Source organism: Simochromis diagramma, unplaced genomic scaffold (genome assembly GCF_900408965.1).
Source record: "Simochromis diagramma unplaced genomic scaffold, fSimDia1.1 OVJJ01000205.1, whole genome shotgun sequence".
In the NCBI taxonomy this organism is placed as follows: domain Eukaryota; kingdom Metazoa; phylum Chordata; class Actinopteri; order Cichliformes; family Cichlidae; genus Simochromis; species Simochromis diagramma.
In genome coordinates, this window is record NW_024386782.1 from 4,620,131 (window position 1) to 4,639,674 (window position 19,544).

The following is a 19,544-nucleotide window of genomic DNA, read 5'->3' on the forward strand; positions in this document are numbered from 1 at the left end:
CGTGAATTTCCCAGTACAAAATCACCAGCTTTCAGAGACCTCTTGGCTGCAGCCATAAGTAATAATGATATAAAGAGCACCTTCAAGCTGACAATCCTTGGTTCAATGCCAAGATTCTGGTTGGATCATAATAAGGACTTCAAAGACTTTCAGAACAACTCAATGAGTAACACCAGGCTTGAAATTTTTGAAAACAGCTTTCAGAAACACAGCACAGAGATGGTAAAGACATGGTTTTCTCTGCTTCAGATCAAAGGTGTTATAACAGATGATGATGTAAAGATCATTACAGATTGGATTGGCAAATCAGGCTACAATGATCAAAATGAGCCATACAGGAACGAAGTCATCAACCTTCTCAGATCAAAAGGTATAATCACATTTAAAATGACATTTAAATAAATCACGTACACAAAACTTATGTGTGATTCTTAATAAAAGGGAATGGAAGTGCTTAGAGTGGCATTCATTTGAGTGGATTTGTGTTTTCAGTTTGTGAGGTTTGAGAATGTGACTTACAAGCAGATCACACAGGACACTATGGAGATCTTCCACCTGGCTGATCATCATCAATAGGGCTCTCTGTGTCGTGACTAATAACGACTATATAATAACGAGCATAAAAAGCACATAAAAAGCAATGTGTTTCTTAGAAAATGTTAAAAATCAGTCTCATAGGCATCTAAATTCATGAACTTTACAGAGTACCCGAGTGACCTCTAGTGTTCAGAAAGGCAAAACACACATCTCTTGCATTTAGATCTAAGCAATGCTTATTTATCATTGTTTTTTGGTGGCAGCTGGTGTTATTCTGCAAGAGCTAGACAGAGGGAGCTAATAAAATGCTAACTTTGAATCATAAAAGCCAGAAAGATGTACAGTGAAAGAATTAGTAACATAATTATAGCAGCTATAAATGAAGCTGGGACATTATGTAAATATAGATATTGATATAATGCAGGTAAATAATGTAATGATTAATTCTGTAATGCAGGGAAAAATATGTGTATTACAGGTTAAATGTTGAGACGTCCCTGTGCAGTGGATGATTTGTTGGAGGGCTGCTGATTAGCTGGAGAGATTGATGTGGGGTTTATGAGACAGACCTCAGGAAACACCACACAGTTTGGATGATGGGGAGCATTTCAGCAAAGATAACTTTACTTGGTGAATTTTTCAACCATAAAGTATTCTTGCTCTCTTCAGATTCACCAGGTTGCACCCACTTGATGTGTATGTATTACTGGCTGGTTTACATGAATGAACTGTAACTCTCTGTGGGTGATGCAAACCATTGGTATGGGTTACTTGTTGCAGGTCAAGCTGCCTCATTTCCTGTTGGGCTTTTTCATCAGAGAGAAGACAAATATGCTCAAAGTGTATTTTCTTAAATTTATTAATCAGTTCAAGATTCAAGTTAAAAACGGTTGCCGTGTCTCTTAGCTCACTCAGGAGACCCAAACGAACAATGAGCACCACACCCAGGCAGCAAACACTTTTATTAGGCCACAGAAACAGAATATCGGCTCATGTTTCTTTTTCTGGACCTCTCTGGACATCTCTGTATATAGAGATGGCCCTTTTACAGGTAACACTTGCATTACCATGGCAACCACCTCTTGCCTTTTGCTTAGGGCTGTAGAGTTAAAGAAGAGGGAAGGACTGGAAGACCATTTCCTAACACCAGAATTTATGGCCGTCTTTTGGTGTAGGAGAGTCAGCCTTAAAGATTTGTATCTTCTGGTGCCATCACCAATCCAGGCAGACCATTCCCCTCACACATTCCTCAAAAAAGAAGGCTTCTCTGTGTCTATGCCTGTTAGTATCTGAGTGTAGCAGTGTAAATCCAAAATTATACTAAAATGCAAATCGGTATGCAATAAAGGACAAAACACAAATCTGTGCCACAAATCACGAAGCAACATAAAATAATGGGATACATGAACCTTAAATATAAAAAATAAATTCCGACATTCCACAGAATTGGAAACACCGCTCTTTGCAAGGAGAAAGCAGTGAGGGAGGAAATAAGTTCCATAATAATAGCCAGTTCCATACTGATTCTGCAGCAGTTTTCATTGCCATCACACAACCATTGTGTTGTTGGATATATTATTAGTTCCTAAATTATCATCAACAAAAATGAATGTATCTATTTTTGTTCATTCATTCAGATATTATAGCTTATCTGCAGTAGTTTTGATTCATATTACAGTGACAGGACTGATTCCACTCAGAAATAACCAAGACATCGACAGCACATGCACTGAAAATGACAGTATCCCCTGTGAAAAAGTTGTTAATGCTCAACAGGAAACCAGTGATATCACTATGTTTTTGCATTTATTTACAAAGTTCTTCAATGGGATCAGTTTTCTGCTGTTCATTTCTGCCAGTGTAATCAGTTTTTTGCTTCATTTCCATGTAATGCCCGACTTGTCTAAAAAACATCAGTTCTGCAGCAGTTTCATTCCTTTTGTTTTTGTATCTATTAGCGATTTCTAAAGAATTTTGTAATGTAATTTGGCTTTCACATGAACGTAAAGAATAATGAAAATTTTCTTTAAAAAGGATCCACTAATGCTGGTCAATTTGTAGTGGATACTGTGCAGCAGTAGCGTTTTTTCTTTTTTTTTTCTTTTCTTCTCTTTTCTTTCTTTTCTCTCTCCTTTCTTCTTTTCTTTCTCATTTCTTTTAGAAAATAAAGCTGTCTATATATATTTCACTATATTTCACATGCATTTTAATTTAATATTCAGTATTTTTGATTTTGGTGTAGACTGTTAATATAGCCTCTTTTATGCGAACTGGATAAGCTTGAGTTTAGCTTCATAATAGTTTATCTCTCTGTGTTTATAATTGACCTTGGTTAAAATTAATCACTCAGCGAAGCATCAAATCCTCCGCGCAGTAGCGGTTTTTGATACGGCCGACACGGGCGGTCAAAAACCGGGGCGGCATCGTGGTGGGGGTTGGCATCACGGGCATCGGCAAAAAAATAAAAATAAAAAATTGCTGGTACTCATGCTGCCCCGACATCAGCCAGCCCATATTGGGAATGGCACAGGCACCGATCGGTTTTCTATCGCCCATTTGCTGGGAGTAAGGGTGCCCTCCGTTTGCGGGGTGCGCCTGCTGCTTGCGGCACAGGGAGGAGAGGGCGGGGCGGCGGGGGATTCTCTGGCTGGCTGGAGCCGCATCTAATAACCAACTCGCAAAATAAAACAAAATAAAAACAAAACGTCACCAGACATCATGATACAGACTTATAATTTGCAGGTTTTTTTTCGAAATTCTATACGCGAAAAGTGAGCGCGAGAGCCCTTGGTGCGCCTGCTTGCTGCTGAAGTCAAAGTAAACTTTATTGTCATCTCCGCTACATACAGTGCAGTATATAGAGAGACGAGACGACGAGGCTCCAGTTACAGCAGTGCAAGTACACAAACAATAAATATAAGAAGAGTAAGAAAATAAATATAAATAAATATACACTTTAGGACCAGGAGTAAAGGGATCAATAACAATTGAAAAAAATTTATAATTTACAGTTTGATGATTTAAAGTCTCACACACAACCCGTCGAAAGGGGAGGGGGGCCGGCTGCTTCCAAATAGAGCACATTTCATTCATAATGATGTAAATCCAAGTCCATTATGTATTCATGCGACCGTGGCTGAGGGGGTTGGGGAGCGTATCTGTAACCGGAAGGTCGCTGGTTTGATCCCCGGGCTCTTTTCTTGTAATTTCATAAACTGGCCTTGGACAATAGGTCTTTTAAAGTTTTTGTTTGGACACCTTTTTCATTCTAATCCTTGTACCTGTGCATACCTACAGGGAGTGGAGAATTATTAGGCAAGTTATATTTTTGAGGAATAATTTTATTATTGAACAACAACCATGTTTTCAATGAACCCAAAAAACTCATTAATATCAAAGCTGAATGTTTTTGGAAGTAGTTTTTAGTTTGTTTTTAGTTTTAGCTATTTTAGGGGGATATCTGTGTGTGCAGATGACTATTACTGTGCATAATTATTAGGCAACTTAACAAAAAACAAATATATACCCATTTCAATTATTTATTTTTACCAGTGAAACCAATATAACATCTCCACATTCACAAATATACATTTCTGACTAGGGATGGGTATCGTTTAGGTTTTATCTGATACCGGTGCCAAATCGGTACTTTTGAAACGGTGCCGGTGCTTAAACGGTGCTCGAACCGGTGCTTAAAGAATGGAGAACACAAACTTTGTCCAAAAACCTCTCATGTTCAGCTGGGTTTTTTTGTAAAAAGATAACAATGTGTGCCTTTTCTGCAGCTATGTGGCATATATGGCATCACTCTTGGCTGGAAGCAGTGCTTAAACAATGGAAAAAACACAAACTTTGTCCAAAAACCTCTCATGTTTAACTGTTTCCCACTTTTTCTTTGGTCATTTTAGCCTTTTTGGCCAGGGTGAAGGGAGTATCTGCCATCAAACAAGAAGACAGCCGCATGTAGCTATGATGATGTTTGCTAGTTCACCTTACATGCATTAATGTAATAACGTGTTTAGCCTACTCAACGTAAATTACACACGAACATGAAGCTACTCATGCAGAGAAGAACGGCTGCTGCTGCATCATCATCCTCATCATTTCTGCTACACTGGCAGGGCTAGGGGCCAGGACTCTATTCTTCGGGTTTTTGGGGGATGTTGCTCCGGGTCCGATAACTGGCAACCCACCCGATGTGCACGGTGTGAGGTCTCGCAGCAAGCTATCAAATAGGCGCATTTCTCGGCTTTTAAAAAAAACGCTATGCGTCGCCAGCTGTTTAATCGGATTCTTGGTGTTACCTCCTTTGACAGTATCACAGTATCAGCTTAAAGCACTTGTTGCAGGCTGCTGAGTTTGCATATTTTGCTGTGAAGTACAGCCAGACTTTTGACCGCTTCGCCTTGGACATTTTTAATCTGTAGCTCTGCTCTAACAGAACGTACGTACCTGGCCCCGCCTACTATCCTCGGAAACGTAAAATGATTGGCTAGAAGTGTATCACAGCTCAGGAAAAAAAAGCACCGAAATAAAGCACCGAAATGTGCGCTGCTTTTCGGTCTGGTTACTACCGTTTATGTCAGAACCGGTGCCATCATGGCACCGGACACCGGTACCCATCCCTATTTCTGACATTCAAAAACAAAACAAAAACAAATCAGCGACCAATATAGCCACCTTTCTTTGCAAGGACACTCAAAAGCCTGCCATCCATGGATTCTGTCAGTGTTTTGATCTGTTCACCATCAACATTGCGTGCAGCAGCAACCACAGCCTCCCAGACACTGTTCAGAGAGGTGTACTGTTTTCCCTCCTTGTAAATCTCACATTTGATGATGGACCACAGGTTCTCAATGGGGTTCAGATCAGGTGAACAAGGAGGCCATGTCATTAGTTTTTCTTCTTTTATACCCTTTCTTACCAGCCACGCTGTGGAGTACTTGGACGCGTGTGATGGAGCATTGTCCTGCATGAAAATCATGTTTTTCTTGAAGGATGCAGACTTCTTCCTGTACCACTGCTTGAAGGTGTCTTCCAGAAACTGGCAGTAGGACTGGGAGTTGAGCTTGACTCCATCCTCAACCTGAAAAGGCCCCACAAGCTCATCTTTGATGATACCAGCCCAAACCAAACCAGACTCACAATGATCTTGTCACACTGAAGTGGACGCGCAACGAGATATCATAGCGTGGCTCAAGCACGTTCATCACAGTTTAAACCCCTTGTTTTGCACAACGGAATACGGCCTGCAGCTAAACACCCCAATAGCTTCCGGTTGTTCAGTGATGACGCGACGAATCCTACTTCCGGGTCTAAAGTAGTCTGCGTTTAATATGACTTTTGTGTTGTTAACATGTTTAATGTTATGTATTTTCTTCTATTTGATCTCAAAAAGCTCCTAAACAGTCAGTGATCCCTGTTGACCCCCCTCGGCTTTTATTACCACTAATCATTTATTTAAGCTCAGTTTTTAAAACCTTAGGATGTAACTACAGCCCAGCCCATGCAGCAGTATATGAATGACTAACCTCGTATTGTGGATGGATTATCTCAGTTGTTCTCCTGGCTGAAGTTTGGTCCTTTTACAGCATCCTGCCATGCGATTACATTTGTTCCTGACCACCGAGAACACTCACGTTAACTTTTATCGAGTGGAAAAAAAGTTAGCTTGTTTATATTATGCTAACATAGCTGTGTCGCTAGCGGTCACGTAGCACATCATTATATACCAGCTAGCCCAACTTCAGTAACCCTACAAACGTCACTGCTGTTTAGTTTTCTGTCTTCATTTATGCTGGAAGTGATAGCAGAGCTGTACGTTTTAATTTGTTTCCAAAACCCCGCAGTCAGGACATGCTATATTGTATTTAGATAGAAGCTAGCGAGCTAACTCCCTGCTAACTTCTAACTCCGTTAAATGTCATAAATTCCGTTTTCATGGATGCCTGGATGTTAAACTCAATTGTTACACCTGGTAGAGCAGAACGCTGATCATTTTATTAAAGATGAAAGACTTTAGACAGTTTTTCAACTCTCAGTAATGCCACAGTGATCGTTTGATATATGGACCTGCAGCGGAGTTTAGACCCAGACACGGCTAGTGACGTCAGACTGAACAATCGGATAGCTTTAGCCCGGTCGGATTGGGCAGCAAAAGGCTGCTTAAATGCCGCAAACTCCTCTGCTCCACCACTTGGACCGCTAGCGCTAACCATAACTATCGCTTGACAGACTGACCACGTGCACCATACACATACTTTTTTTTTTTTTTTCGAATCTTTGGATGAACCGTGGAGTGGGATCGGTTCGGATTTCGGATCAACCGTGATCCGTTGCACCACTAATACCTACCGCATGCATCAAAATAAAAACTTTGTATCTCAATAATGACTTTTGAATTCATTTAAGGATTTATGTTTTAATTATGTTATTTATTTAAACATTACTAAATAAATGTGTTGTACAATAATTTAATTAAAACTATAAACAACAAACAAATAAGTATTTCAAAATGAAATATCTGTACCTATTATTGCTAAATAGTAAATTAACTACCCTGAATAAAAACCTAATTTCATACAACAACATTTTCAAATTACCAATTAAATAACAGATTTTCTAAAATCTTTTTTTTTGAATTGGCAAATGAACTGGCTTTTAGATTAACTACCGGATTAGCTCCTACACTTGCTAACAGATTAGCTATCCCATCTCTCTGATTGGCAGTGGTGTGCGGATTAATACTGAAATATCACTTCCTCCTATACCAGATATTTATGTTCTAGAATTGATTCTCATATTAAAATGTTGATGTTTTAAAAAGTTGGGAGTGTCTAAAAAGTTGGTAGGAACTACTACTTCTTCTGTCTGTCAATGGTATGTGAAATACTGCTGTATAAATGCATAACGGCTCACGTGTGCTCACTCGGCGACAGCGACGTGTGGCACTGTTGCTGAATTTTGGAAAGAGACTCAGGTCAAGGCTTAGGTTTTTGTGCTGATGTTTAAACAATGGGAATTCATATCAATAGGAACTCATATTCAATTGGCATTCCTGAGTTGAGGTAATAGTTATATTAGTTATGTAGTAATGGGTATGTAATAGTTATATATAATAATATAATTGCTATTCGAAGAGCAAAATAAGGAAATAATTTTGAAAATGAGGAGTGGAATCACCATGTTAAATAAATCTTTGATTTTCGAAACAATTTACTTATGTTGCTTTTTTTTAAAATGTATTTTAAAACAAAATTATGAACATTTCTTTTTTAGAAATGTGATTTTAATAGAAAGTTTAATCAAGCATTTATTAATGGATTAATAATTTATTTTGAAATATTTATTTATAAATATTTTTTTATTTTAAATTAAATTATTAAAGGTGAAGGAAAATCTTAACCTTGTTCAGGAAATCTAAAATAAATTGAAATGCGCACAAACAAGTTGTCTTTGTGAGGTTTTATTTTCCTTTGCAAAGGGGTCAATCAATACAGAGTAATACAGAGTCAGAAAGGCTTTTGACCAAGAAGAAGTACAAACAGAAATACCCACTATCGTCACAGAGTACAATCAGAACATTTCGTACAAAAGATAACTTGTACAGTTGAGGATATTCTGTATTAAAAGAGTATATAGAGATTGTTGTAAATAAACATTGTGCTAGAGTCTTAAATCACACTTATTTCTTCATATTTTGCTACCCAGGAGGAAGACTGTTGTATAGTTTTATAAAGTAGTTTGGAGCAATACTTCTCTAGGCTCTATGAAGCTCTTTCATTGCCTTGGAAATGAATGCATGGCCTTATATTGGCATTTTCCTGCACTTTCAATCCAGTTATTGTACCTGACTGCTTTCAGAATTATGTTTTTCATTTGTTTGCTAAGCCACTTAACACTGACCTATGAATCAACTTAGCAAATCTGTATCTTTAGGCACTTTACTACAATGGCAGCATGTTGCAAAAGTACACAATTTGTTCCCATTTCTGAATCTATATTACAAAAACTAACAATACAACTGGACTGACATAAAATATTTTTTGCACCTAAAATGTTATTCTCAAGGAGCTATTAGCTGAAAACCAATAAGAGCACAATACACACCATGCACGTTGCATGAAAAATCAAGGTCCTGGTCCCGGTTCTGACGCTATTACCGCAAGCACTTTTGCAGTGTTGTGTTACATATTTTTACTTAAAGGTCAACAAGAGCCCATGTGAATTTTTAATGAAGAACTAGATGCATCTGATGCAGGGACAGGAGTGCGGTTTTCACAGTTTTTTGTAAAATTCCATATTCTTGTGCCTTTTTTCAATCACTGTCTAAACTAATCAGAGTGTAACTAGTAAATGGGATTCCCAAGTGCAGCATCATCTTCAACACTACCATAGACCAGTGTCTATGGTAGTGTTGATACTTAAATAGCTCTACTCAGGACTGCAGACCAAAGCAAACATCACCTTACGACCATGGCCTGTACCTATGACTCTGGTAATAGAGTTTGGTTGTCCTCAAAAGATATTCCATTAAAAATGGAATACACTGTGCACAACATGGGATCTGTCAATGTCTGGGATACACGTTACTGTTTCAGTTTAAGTATCATGCCACAGCTGATGTTAACATAAAAAGCTAGCTAGTAAGTGAGGATGAGCAGATTTAGGATTAAAGAAAGGTGAGATAGAGTCAACATTACATTGTTATTGTTTTTTTCTGTAACAGTTCCTCTCATTGAATTCACAGAGTTGGTTTCAATAATTTCCTGTTCATACCACTGTTATGGCACAAATAATCAGAATCAACAGGGACAACTTCAGCGCTACAAAAAATACTTGTAATAGGCACTTTTAGTTACTTTGTTGTGACTGCTGAAAAATGAAAGAAGGAACTCTACCAGTTCTCTTTTCAAGGAATGACAATAAAATCCACACCAAGACCTAATGCGTGCGAGCATCGGCAGAGAGCACTGCATTGTTCCTGACAACAGATAAAGGTACAACCCTGGTTTCAAATTCAATGTTTTGCAGGCTCAGACAGGCACATACTTTTCTGCCACTCCTTACTTCCTCATTCATTAGTTCCTCAGTTAGCACATGTTTTCTCTAGATCCACAACAGCACAGTGCAACAGCGCAACAGTCCTGAGTTTCAGGAGTTGCACAAATTGGACATACAAATTGGACTCTCTGTAGAAAGCAGAGTCCAATTTGTATGTTTCCCTGAGAGTCTCCCCATTGACAAACAGTCTGAACACACACAAGCATATTTTATGTATGATCTACAACAGCTCTGAAACTCCAGAACAGCTTCAAACATCTGTTATACGCAGAGTACCCTAACTAACCCTAACATACATCTTTTTTTCTAAGAAAACAAAACCAAAGTCAAAAAATAACAAAAACAACCAAGAGATGCTATAACAATAAATAAATGACAAAAAATGAACTGAACTGGAGATTTTAGTCTTAAAGCTGAAAGCTGAAGCTATAGCATGTTCCAACTACACTTTTCACATGCAGTATATTCTAAATAAACGAAACTAAGACCAAAGGAAAACATAATAAAAAAAAAAGTAAAATAATTTTGAAAGAATAAATAACAATAAACATACAGAAATAAACACACACAAAAATATTCTTTTTTTTTATAAACAATGAAAGTTTTGATTCACTTTCATATTTTTTAGCACCATGTTTTTAAAACTTACATAGTGGTACAAACTCTTAATAATTTATAACAGCTACTTTTGACTAGTTACTAATTATTATACATTTTATTTTGCTGTAATTTAGTGATGATATATCTGTCGCAACATTTTTTTTTCCACTGCATTCAGGCACTGTTCTAAACTTTTCCAGAGAAAAATAAATGACTATAACTGATGATACATTACAGCAAATAAAGTTGTGGTAATTTAGATACGATTCATGCATGTCCAGTATAAACTGTTTGAGATCCAGCACTGAACCCTGTTGAACCCCACAGGTAACCTTCAGTAAATTGAAATCAAAGTTATAATAGTTAAATACTACAGTATCAATTAGTACAGACATCTGTCATCAAAGTAACTGTTTACCTTTGTAAATGTTAGATAGTTAACATTTTTAGAATTTTTCTATTTTATTCCCAAATAAATGAAATAAATCTTAAATTTTATTTAAAAATGTACTAAAAAACACTTTACTGCTCTCACCTCTCTATGCAGAACTTTAGTTTAAAGTGTGCACAGACGATCTGAATATTAGTTCAGGTTGTGCTGAGTGCATGTGTCAAGTGTTCAAACTGACTGAAACAGACATCTGAGAGCTCACAAACACACAGTAGTTTTACATATTTGTCAATGTGACTTTTCATTTGGTAATGACCTTATTACTGTGAGTTTCATTTGGAAAAGCTTCATCAAGACATCAAGAGATGAATCACATTGACTGAACAGTGAACAGATTCACCTTTGCCTTTTCATTCAGATGACATTATTCTGTCTGTTCTGTCTGGCACACGGGAAGAAGCTTCTGATGGTTTTCAGCCAGCCCTCTGTAAAGAAGAAACACAGCATCAGGTCAGATCAGAGTCCTGACCAAGACCAAGATCACGTGACTGTGTGTAGTTAGTATGAAGGACAGAGGATAATAAACACTCACATTCAGAGCTGTTTTTCCTGTTTCCTGAAAACGTCTTTGCTGAAAACAATTACTTTGTACTAAATATAGTTATTACTTAGGACTGTAGTTTTATTCTCTATGATTTCATCTGCAAAAAAAAAAAAACTCTTCCCACTTCATGACTGTTACTGGAGATTAATGCTTCAGTGGGAAATCTGCACAATTGCAACTGCAAACCATTCTGAAATGCTATGAGGTAACCCATTTTGTAACCTGATGTGCTCTTCCCTACAAATGTAACTGCCTGTTGCATCAACACAGCTCACAACTGCTGTCACTTTGCACTTTTGTAGTTTACTACACAGGTTCTAAGATTCGTGATAGCCTGCATTCTTCTGTCTCTCACACTGCTTTTCATTTACTGTATAACTCATCAGTTCTTCAGAGTTTTTTTTTATGTGAAGACAGACCTTCACAGACAACTTAGTAATATGCTTAAATGTGACTGTAGATGTTTCTTTGAAACAAAGCAAGTTAACACACTAAGACATCATCAGGATCTTACAAGCTCACATCCTCTAATACTGACCTTTGACCCAGAGTGCCACTACTTTCTGTTTCAGGGCCTTTCCATGCATGTCATACATGGTGCATATGTAAACACCTCCATCTTCAGAGCGAGGACCTAACAAAGTTAGGCTGGCGTTTCCTGTGTTCCATGGATCTTTCCTCATCTCTGTGCGGTCTGTGTAAGGTACACCTTGACTTTTCCGATCCTTCTCATACACAACCTTCATTTCGTCTTCTTGGATATGTTTCCACTCCACTTTGGCGGTCTCCGTATTCCTCAGTTTTTTGGATATGAAGGGTAGCAGGACAGAGTCTGCTCCCTCTGTCACATCAACAACTTTGAGCTGGCAGACTGAGGGAACAGAGCAGAACATGAGCTGCGCCAAACAGAAACTGTAAATCACATTAAAAACAAACATTTGAAGTATAGTTGAGACAAAAATCAGTGTTCAAAATGTTTTTAAAAATCGGATTGAGAAATGTCTTGATGCATTTTCAATCATCCAGGAAAGTAAATCTCCAAAAGTTGATTCTGTTCATCTGGACGTAGCGTTTTGTGGGAGAAACGTTTTGTCACTCATCCGAGTGACTTCTTCAGTCTCAGCTGACTGCAGGTTTCCCCAATCTTATAAACAGTACATTTGCATAATGACCATTGATCAACAACCACTGACCAAAAGCCACTGATCAATGGCCATGAGTACCATTCACAGAGAGTTGGGGAATGGCTGCAAGTCATGAGAATTTGCATGGTTATGATTAAAGAACTGACCTCCCAGCCCATTGTTCCTTCAGTGGGCTGGTTTCAGTCATTATGCAAATGTACTGTTTATAAGATTGGGGAAACCTGCAGTCAGCTGAGACTGAAGAAGTCATTTGGATGAGTGACAAAACGTTTCCCCCACAATATGCTACGTCCAGATGAACAGAATCAACTTTTGGAGACTGATTGAGTAATAATTGTCATTAAGTCAAGTTATTTTGTGTTCCACTATTCAGATAAAAGATAATTGAGAGGTTTCACAGAGGTATATAAAGAGGAAACTGCACAAGACATCAACACTAATTTAAAAACATTAGAAATGAGATGAAGCTACTTCTGGATATTCTCTCACTCACAAGGGGTTGCCTTTAATTTTTCATTTGGCAGGTTTGAGATGCCAGGAATATCCACACAGAGAACTCAGATAGCACAACAAGAATATACAAACTCCACTCAGGTGTTTCCACTCTACCCTATTTAGTCCTCATTGTATCTGTATGTATACATAGCTCCAGCATACCTTTGTCTTTTGTCACAGTTTCTGTATTGTCCTCCTCGGGTTTCTAATCCTTGTTTTGTTCATTGTTTTTTTTACCCTCGTGTTCTTTTGGATTTCTTTTGGCTTTTTGGATTTCAATGCTTTTTGAATTTGACTTTAATAAAGGTTACAATACCTTTCTTTTTGTTCTTTTGACATGAGGTTTAAATCCTGCATTGGGGTCTTCATTGAGAGAAATGTGATTTAATGGCACTGAGAGGTCAGTAGCTTTTTTCTGGTTGATTGCACACGCATGTTTTGGGTCTTTGCGGGGAGCCTGATGGAGGAGAAGTGTTTGAGGCAACCTGGCTCTTTCACTTCTCTGTTACCATCTCGGCAACACTGTTTAATAAAACTGGTAAGTTGAACAGATGCAGGCTCCAGCTTTCGAAAAAACATCTATTAGGAATCACTTATTTCCACGATGTACAGAGTTTAAGCCATAGTACATTTACTTTTGATAATTGACGTCCTTTTTATACAATTTTATGTGTATTGGGGTGTTTTCATGGTGTTTTATTGCTAGAAATGGTTTTAAATAAATCAAAATTAAATAAATAATTACATGACAACTATAAAGTTAATAGCATTTTATAATTCTGCAGCCAAGAAGAAGTGCAGAAAGCATCATTTCTGGCAGTCTTCCTATAAGTGTCACCACACACCACTGCTGGACAGGCAGAAGGAATGCTGCTCAGGCTGATTCAGCTCTGCTGCCAGAAGGACAGATACAGATTCATACCACACATTTTTATAACACACCTGTCCAACAGAGACAGGTGTGTTATAGGTTTACTCGGTCAAGTTATCAATAATAATTTTCCAAATGGATTTCTGGGGAAAATAGAAAACATTTCATCTTATTTTTTTATATCCAGTCAGAACATGTAGTAGTTGGGGCTTCTGTAGAAACTTTGCTCAGTGACATCAAATGTAAAACTGAAACTGTAGCACCGCTCCTTTAGGAGCAGGCCAGGTATTCAGCATTTGTTACTATGGTGATCTATAAAGGGCCACCCACCCACTCACACACTACTACACCCACCTGCTGTTTTCTTCATCCTTTGATATACAAGACACATGAAAATACTAATGCCAATAGCCAGGACAAGCACCGGAACCAGGACCGCTGGGAGAACTTTGGGCCAGATTGGAGGAGGAGGAGGACGCTCTGTAATGAACACAAACACAACCTGAACATGATGCTGAATGTTTTGAAGAATTCATTAATAATTAATATGAATTCACTGATAATAACCATGCTAATTGAAATGAATTCTAGTATGACCTCTGCTTCAAATGGATTTAAGATTTTTAAATCTTATTTTGATTGTTTTTATAATGATTTCTGCTGATGAAATCACAGTTATATGTTGGTTTATCCTTTTTAAACAGAAGTCTGACCTTGGCTACGTTCACACTGCAGGCGAAAGCGCATCAAATTCGACTTTTCTGACCCCATGCGACCCATATCCGATCATGGTATGACAGTTTGAACGGCACAAATCTGATATTTTCAAATCCGATCTGGGTCACTTTCGTATGTGGTACTGAATCCGGATACATATCTGATGTTTTAGAAAGCGACTGCTGTTTGAATGGTCATGTCGCATTAAATCCGCCTTTTACATCACTGACACAAGACAGACGCCAATTATCAGCGCCTGGCTATTTAATCTGCAGATTCTGACAGAAATCTGCAACTATCCTTTGAAGCACCGCTCCTCTCTAAAACAGCAATAAGGATAATTATTAGGCCATATGTAAATAACAAAATAACTTTATTACTTAAAGCAAAATTGGGAAACGTCTGGGTCTAAACAGAGCGCGTTGTGTGTGACATCTTCTTTTGCGCTTTGAGGACCGTGAATGGTTCACACTAGAGCGCGTTTGCTGTAACATTTTATTTGTAGTGTAAACAACCAGACAAAAAAATCGGATTTCATCAAAAAATTGGACTTGAGCAGTAAGACCTGCAGTGTGAACGTAGCCTTTGATCTTCTCTGGTTATGTTGACCGTTCCTGAAAGCCTTTCATCTTTGTAATGTTGGATGGTCACTTTTCTCTCTGGTCACTCTCTAAGGGGAATCTACAGCACTGACCTTTGACCTTTAGTTGCACTTCAGTCTGGTTCTGTTTTTCTCCAACCTTGCGTACGGTGCAGGTGTAGAGTCCACTGTCAGAGAATGTAGGTTTTCTCAGAGTGAGGCTGAGGTCTCCGGTCTTCAGGGCGTCCTTTTGAATGGATGTTCTGTCGACGTATTGTTTATTTTGGTCTGTAAGATAATCACCTTCCTCTGTGCGAACATGGATGATTGAAGGATTCAGGTCATCGCGTCCCCACACAACTACACCCTCTTCAGCTGGAACGGGAAGCTGGCAGAGCAGAAGGACAGACTCCTCCCCCTCATACACCTCGACTCCTGAGGCATACTGGGAAACTGAGGACGCAGAAAGAGGTTAAATCAATCTGAGTTCCATACTAAACAAACAATGTGAGCCGGTGTAGAATTATCTGTAGCTCAATTGTGCAAACACATGAAAAGAAAGTCCAGCTTTCCTGTTTCTATTCTGAAATTTAAGAAACTACAAAACGAAAACGGTAGTGGGTGAACTTCTGTCCTGAGTTCCTGAGGCTAAAAAACAGACTGGAGATCAGTTTCTGAAAGCAGATCTGAGTTTTGTCATAGTTAGGGGTGGATCAGGTGACACTGACTCATTCCTTAGTTATGAGGTCAGGCTGCTGGAGGCTTCCCATGATGCATTTTTCCTCCTTTCCCATTATTTTCATTCCCCGTGCATTTATACACCACTACAGGATGTCATTACCCTTGTCTTTTCTCTCCCTTTTTTGTTGTTGTTTTTCTTCCTTCACACAGTCACCAAGTGCTGGTCACAGGGGATCATCTGACTGTTGAGGTTTTGATTCTAATACTGTAGGTTCTTTACAATATTAAGCTCCTTGACGTGACTGCTGTTCTGAACTAGTGGTATATAAATAGGACAGAATTTAAATGAATTATTTTAATGTTTAAAAAACAAGTGGAAAAGTAGATACAGCTGAACTGAACCAGAATTGCAAAACTAGATTACAAAACTAAGACAGAACCTATAGAAATAAGCTAGAAAATATCTACTAAAAACAAAACTGAAAAAACATAACAATATACTAACTATGAATCAAGCAGGAATTAGACAACAACAAACAGAACTCTTAGGTCCATAACTCAAAGATGGAGGACCATGACAATGTCACTTATTCAATATAACTATAGTTTAAATCCTCAGAGGTATACACACTGTGTGAAAACTCTGTCAGCACATGTAAAAACATGCAGGAGGAGCACAGGTGTGTAAATCGAGTAAAATAAGGAAATTTCCTGCCTCAGAGCCGCAGCGTGACATGACAGTAAGTACTATTAGTCAATATACAGCGATTCTCTGATGTTCATGCATTTTCTTTTGTGACCTTTAGATGAACAGAAATGTTAGTTATTGATTATAAATATAAATACAATTAATTTAATAAACATTAATAAACTAATGCTATGCTTTATACTGACATATAGAGAACACAGTCTGTTCAGGACCAAGTCTTCTGCCTAATATCATAATGTTCCACATGCATTGTAATTTAATGAAATATATTTTCAAGTAGCATAATAAATGTGTCACTGCATGTACATCATCATCATCTGTCAAGTAAGAGAAGCAAAGTACAATTCAGTAGGCCAGGTTTCAACAGCATTGATGCTTATTGATGACCTGGGGTCCCCAGTTTCACAGCGGCAGGGGAAACCCAGTACAAAATGCATGCACGCAGTCGAGCAGTGGACTGGCAGGATTTTAATAGGCTACCGACTTTAATAAATACCCAGTATGACACTGCACAATACCGGTACATTGGCATGTGCGTATTTACCCAAATGACACAGTTACTGTGTAATGCGGATGTGTCCGACGCAGATCATGTTTTGTTCTTCTGCACTCTGCGCAAGTAATCAACCCATATTTGAACGCAGAGCAGTCCTGCTTCCACCTGAGCTATCAGTTATATCTGTGTTGATATCTCTGTGAAAAGCGGTGGAATTTAAATATTTACCCAACTGTAAGTGAGGGAGAGGGATGACAGAGAGACAGAGAGGTAATGAGGAAAGAATGAAAAACGTAAGAAAACACGCACACGGGAGGGAGCCGAAAGCAGCGATTATAAGAACTGATACAGATGCTCACACAGACGACTTCATGTTCTTAACTTCATACTGGCATTTTAACAAGTTATATCTGAGTAATCTTAAGTTGTTACTGTGGTGAAATAACGTGAACTGGACGTGAAGAATCGCCACACTCGGTGCGTGTGTGCGCCAAGTAAGTATTTCAACTGTTGACTGATCAAACTGACAGAAACAGAAAGCGGAATAAAGGTGATGTTACCGAACAGGAGGGAGACAAGCAGCACGGTTATCCTCATCCTCCTGGACGACTCCAGTTTAATCTGACTGACCGAAGAACCAGGTTAAAGTGACCGAGAGGAAGAAAACAGATGAACAGACCTCCTTCACCTTGCACTAGTTTATCGCCCTTCCCACAATGAATCCACCTTTACTTTCGGATTGAACCGGAAGTCTGGTGCTTTCACAATACAATACAGTTTTTAAATTATGTATTAAGTAATTTCACTAAAGAATGTTCTGGGCTTTTATAAAGCCAGTGAATTCACCGCATCATTATATTTGACCGATTCTTAGTATTGTTATTCTAACTGTTTGATCTTTAGTAAAAACGCTGGATTCGTGATTCTTTGTAAGCATTTGCTGTAACTGAGGAGACATTACATGCAAACAGCTTGACTCAGGGCTGGGGACCCGGCACAGTCCCGTCTTAGACATTTTACTGGTGCATGCGCAGTGCACAATTTGCTTCGAACAGATATGGGAAACCCCCGTTTTACAATAACACTGGTGAGATATTCTTTCTTTATCTTAGGACTGTATAAATGACTAACAACATATTCAGCATAATGCATTAACAATAGATTCTAGTTTATAGCATTATAGCTTGAAAATAATCATTCACTTCAAACCTGAAACTCTTTCACTGGTAAGAACATAATCAGCATTTCACTTTGTCATCATCAAGTTACATGTAGTTTCCACGAATAGCAATAGCATTTTTAAACAGTCCATCTTCTACGCCTTAGTGTTCATACGTGGAGTTTTGGCTTGCAAACTCTCCCAGATCATCTAATGTAAGAACTGCCAGCCAGCTGAGAGGACTGTTCAGCCATCTACAAGCCTTTTTTGTACACCATCTGGAAGTTGTACCTTTGAACTGTCAGCATCATACGCTGCGGTCTGGCTGGAGCTGACTGTATGGGCTTGTTTAGGATTGTGACTATGGCTGATGATCAGTTTAGATTTGGAGCTGTGACGTTTTCTAATGTGTGGGCATCTCATTAATTGCTTTGGTCTTCGCTGGATCAGGCTTTAAGCCTTTGCCTGTGAAAACACGTCCAACATAACAGGCTTCTTTGAGTAGGATTTGCACTTTAGGGGGTTAAGTCCCAGTTTGACTTCCCTCGCACGGTTGAGTACCATTCTGAGATTCTGTTAATGCTCTTTCATATCTCTTCCACCAGTGATTATGTCGTCAACGATGACAGCACAGGGGTATCCAGCAAAGATCTGCTCTACTGCACTCTGGAACACCTCACTGGCTGAGTTGATTCCATATGGCATTCTGAGAAAGCAGAATCTGCCAAATGGAGAGTTGAAAGTTGTGAACATGGATGACTTGAAGTCAAGCGTTATCTGCCAAGAGGAGCATTTCACATCCAGGACAGAAAAGACTGTGAAGTTAGGCATTTGTGCACCCACTGCCTCTATGGTACGCATAGGGTGATGCAGGCGTTTCAGAGCTTTATTTAAATCTCTTTGATCAATGCAGTCTAATGTCATCTGAATTTTAGAGTAGAGGTTGTACATCTTGATCCACTACAAAGAATTGCAGAGGGTATTCCTTGTCTCCAGAGTGACATGAGCGTTTAGCTGTGCCAGCTGTGCCAGCTGTTTGATTTCCTCACCTCCATATGCCTCCAGTTTGGTTTTCTGTGATGGCAGGAGTTTTCCATCTTGTTTCAGTTGTACAAAAAGAACGGCTGGAATGTCATTACATTTAGCGCCGCTCTATTGGTTTTCTATTAATATGCACAGCGGTGAATATGTCATTCCTATACAGAAAACAGGGATTCACAGAGTCTACATTGACCCCATTCACAAAGAACATTTCCTCATCACTGCTGGGCGCTTGCATCTCAACACTGTTTACAGATCTCTTTTTAAATCCCCTTGTTTGTGATGACTTGCAGCATTTCTGGAAGTGATTCCATTTTTTGCATTTATGACATTACTGCCATATGCTGGGCATTTATCTCTTTTTGCCATGTGGCTTCCTCCACAGTTGTTACAGTTAGTTATTGCATGTGCAGCACTCTGTTCTGATTGTGTTGAATGCTATTCCTTTCCTTACA

The 19,544-nt window shown here is 38.7% G+C and overlaps 1 protein-coding gene across 1 annotated transcript; it reads right to left on the reverse strand.

Annotated features, from left to right (window-relative positions):
* Positions 1-7,986: 7,986 nt before the first annotated feature.
* On the reverse strand, positions 7,987-17,614 carry LOC120725021. The gene is made up of 5 exons (XM_040017631.1): positions 17,450-17,614; positions 15,118-15,456; positions 14,061-14,186; positions 11,734-12,066; positions 7,987-11,076 (listed from the first exon to the last, which is right to left on the reverse strand). The coding sequence occupies exons 1-5, from the start codon at positions 17,484-17,486 to the stop codon at positions 11,006-11,008; spliced, it is 906 nt and encodes a 301-aa protein (XP_039873565.1). The 5' UTR covers positions 17,487-17,614; the 3' UTR covers positions 7,987-11,005.
* Positions 17,615-19,544: the final 1,930 nt, after the last annotated feature.

What these genes read in the sequence shown, in the direction of transcription:
- LOC120725021 (XM_040017631.1), bottom strand. Translation starts at nt 17,486, where the DNA reads ATGAGGATAACCGTGCTGCTTGTCTCCCTCCTGTTCG. An exon ending in GCTTGTCTCCCTCCTGTTCG is followed by an intron (nt 15,457 to 17,449) that starts GTAACATCACCT and finishes CTGCGTCCTCAG; the next exon opens with TTTCCCAGTATGCCTCAGGA. An exon ending in AGTGGCACTCTGGGTCAAAG is followed by an intron (nt 11,077 to 11,733) that starts GTCAGTATTAGA and finishes TCTTCTTTACAG; the next exon opens with AGGGCTGGCTGAAAACCATC.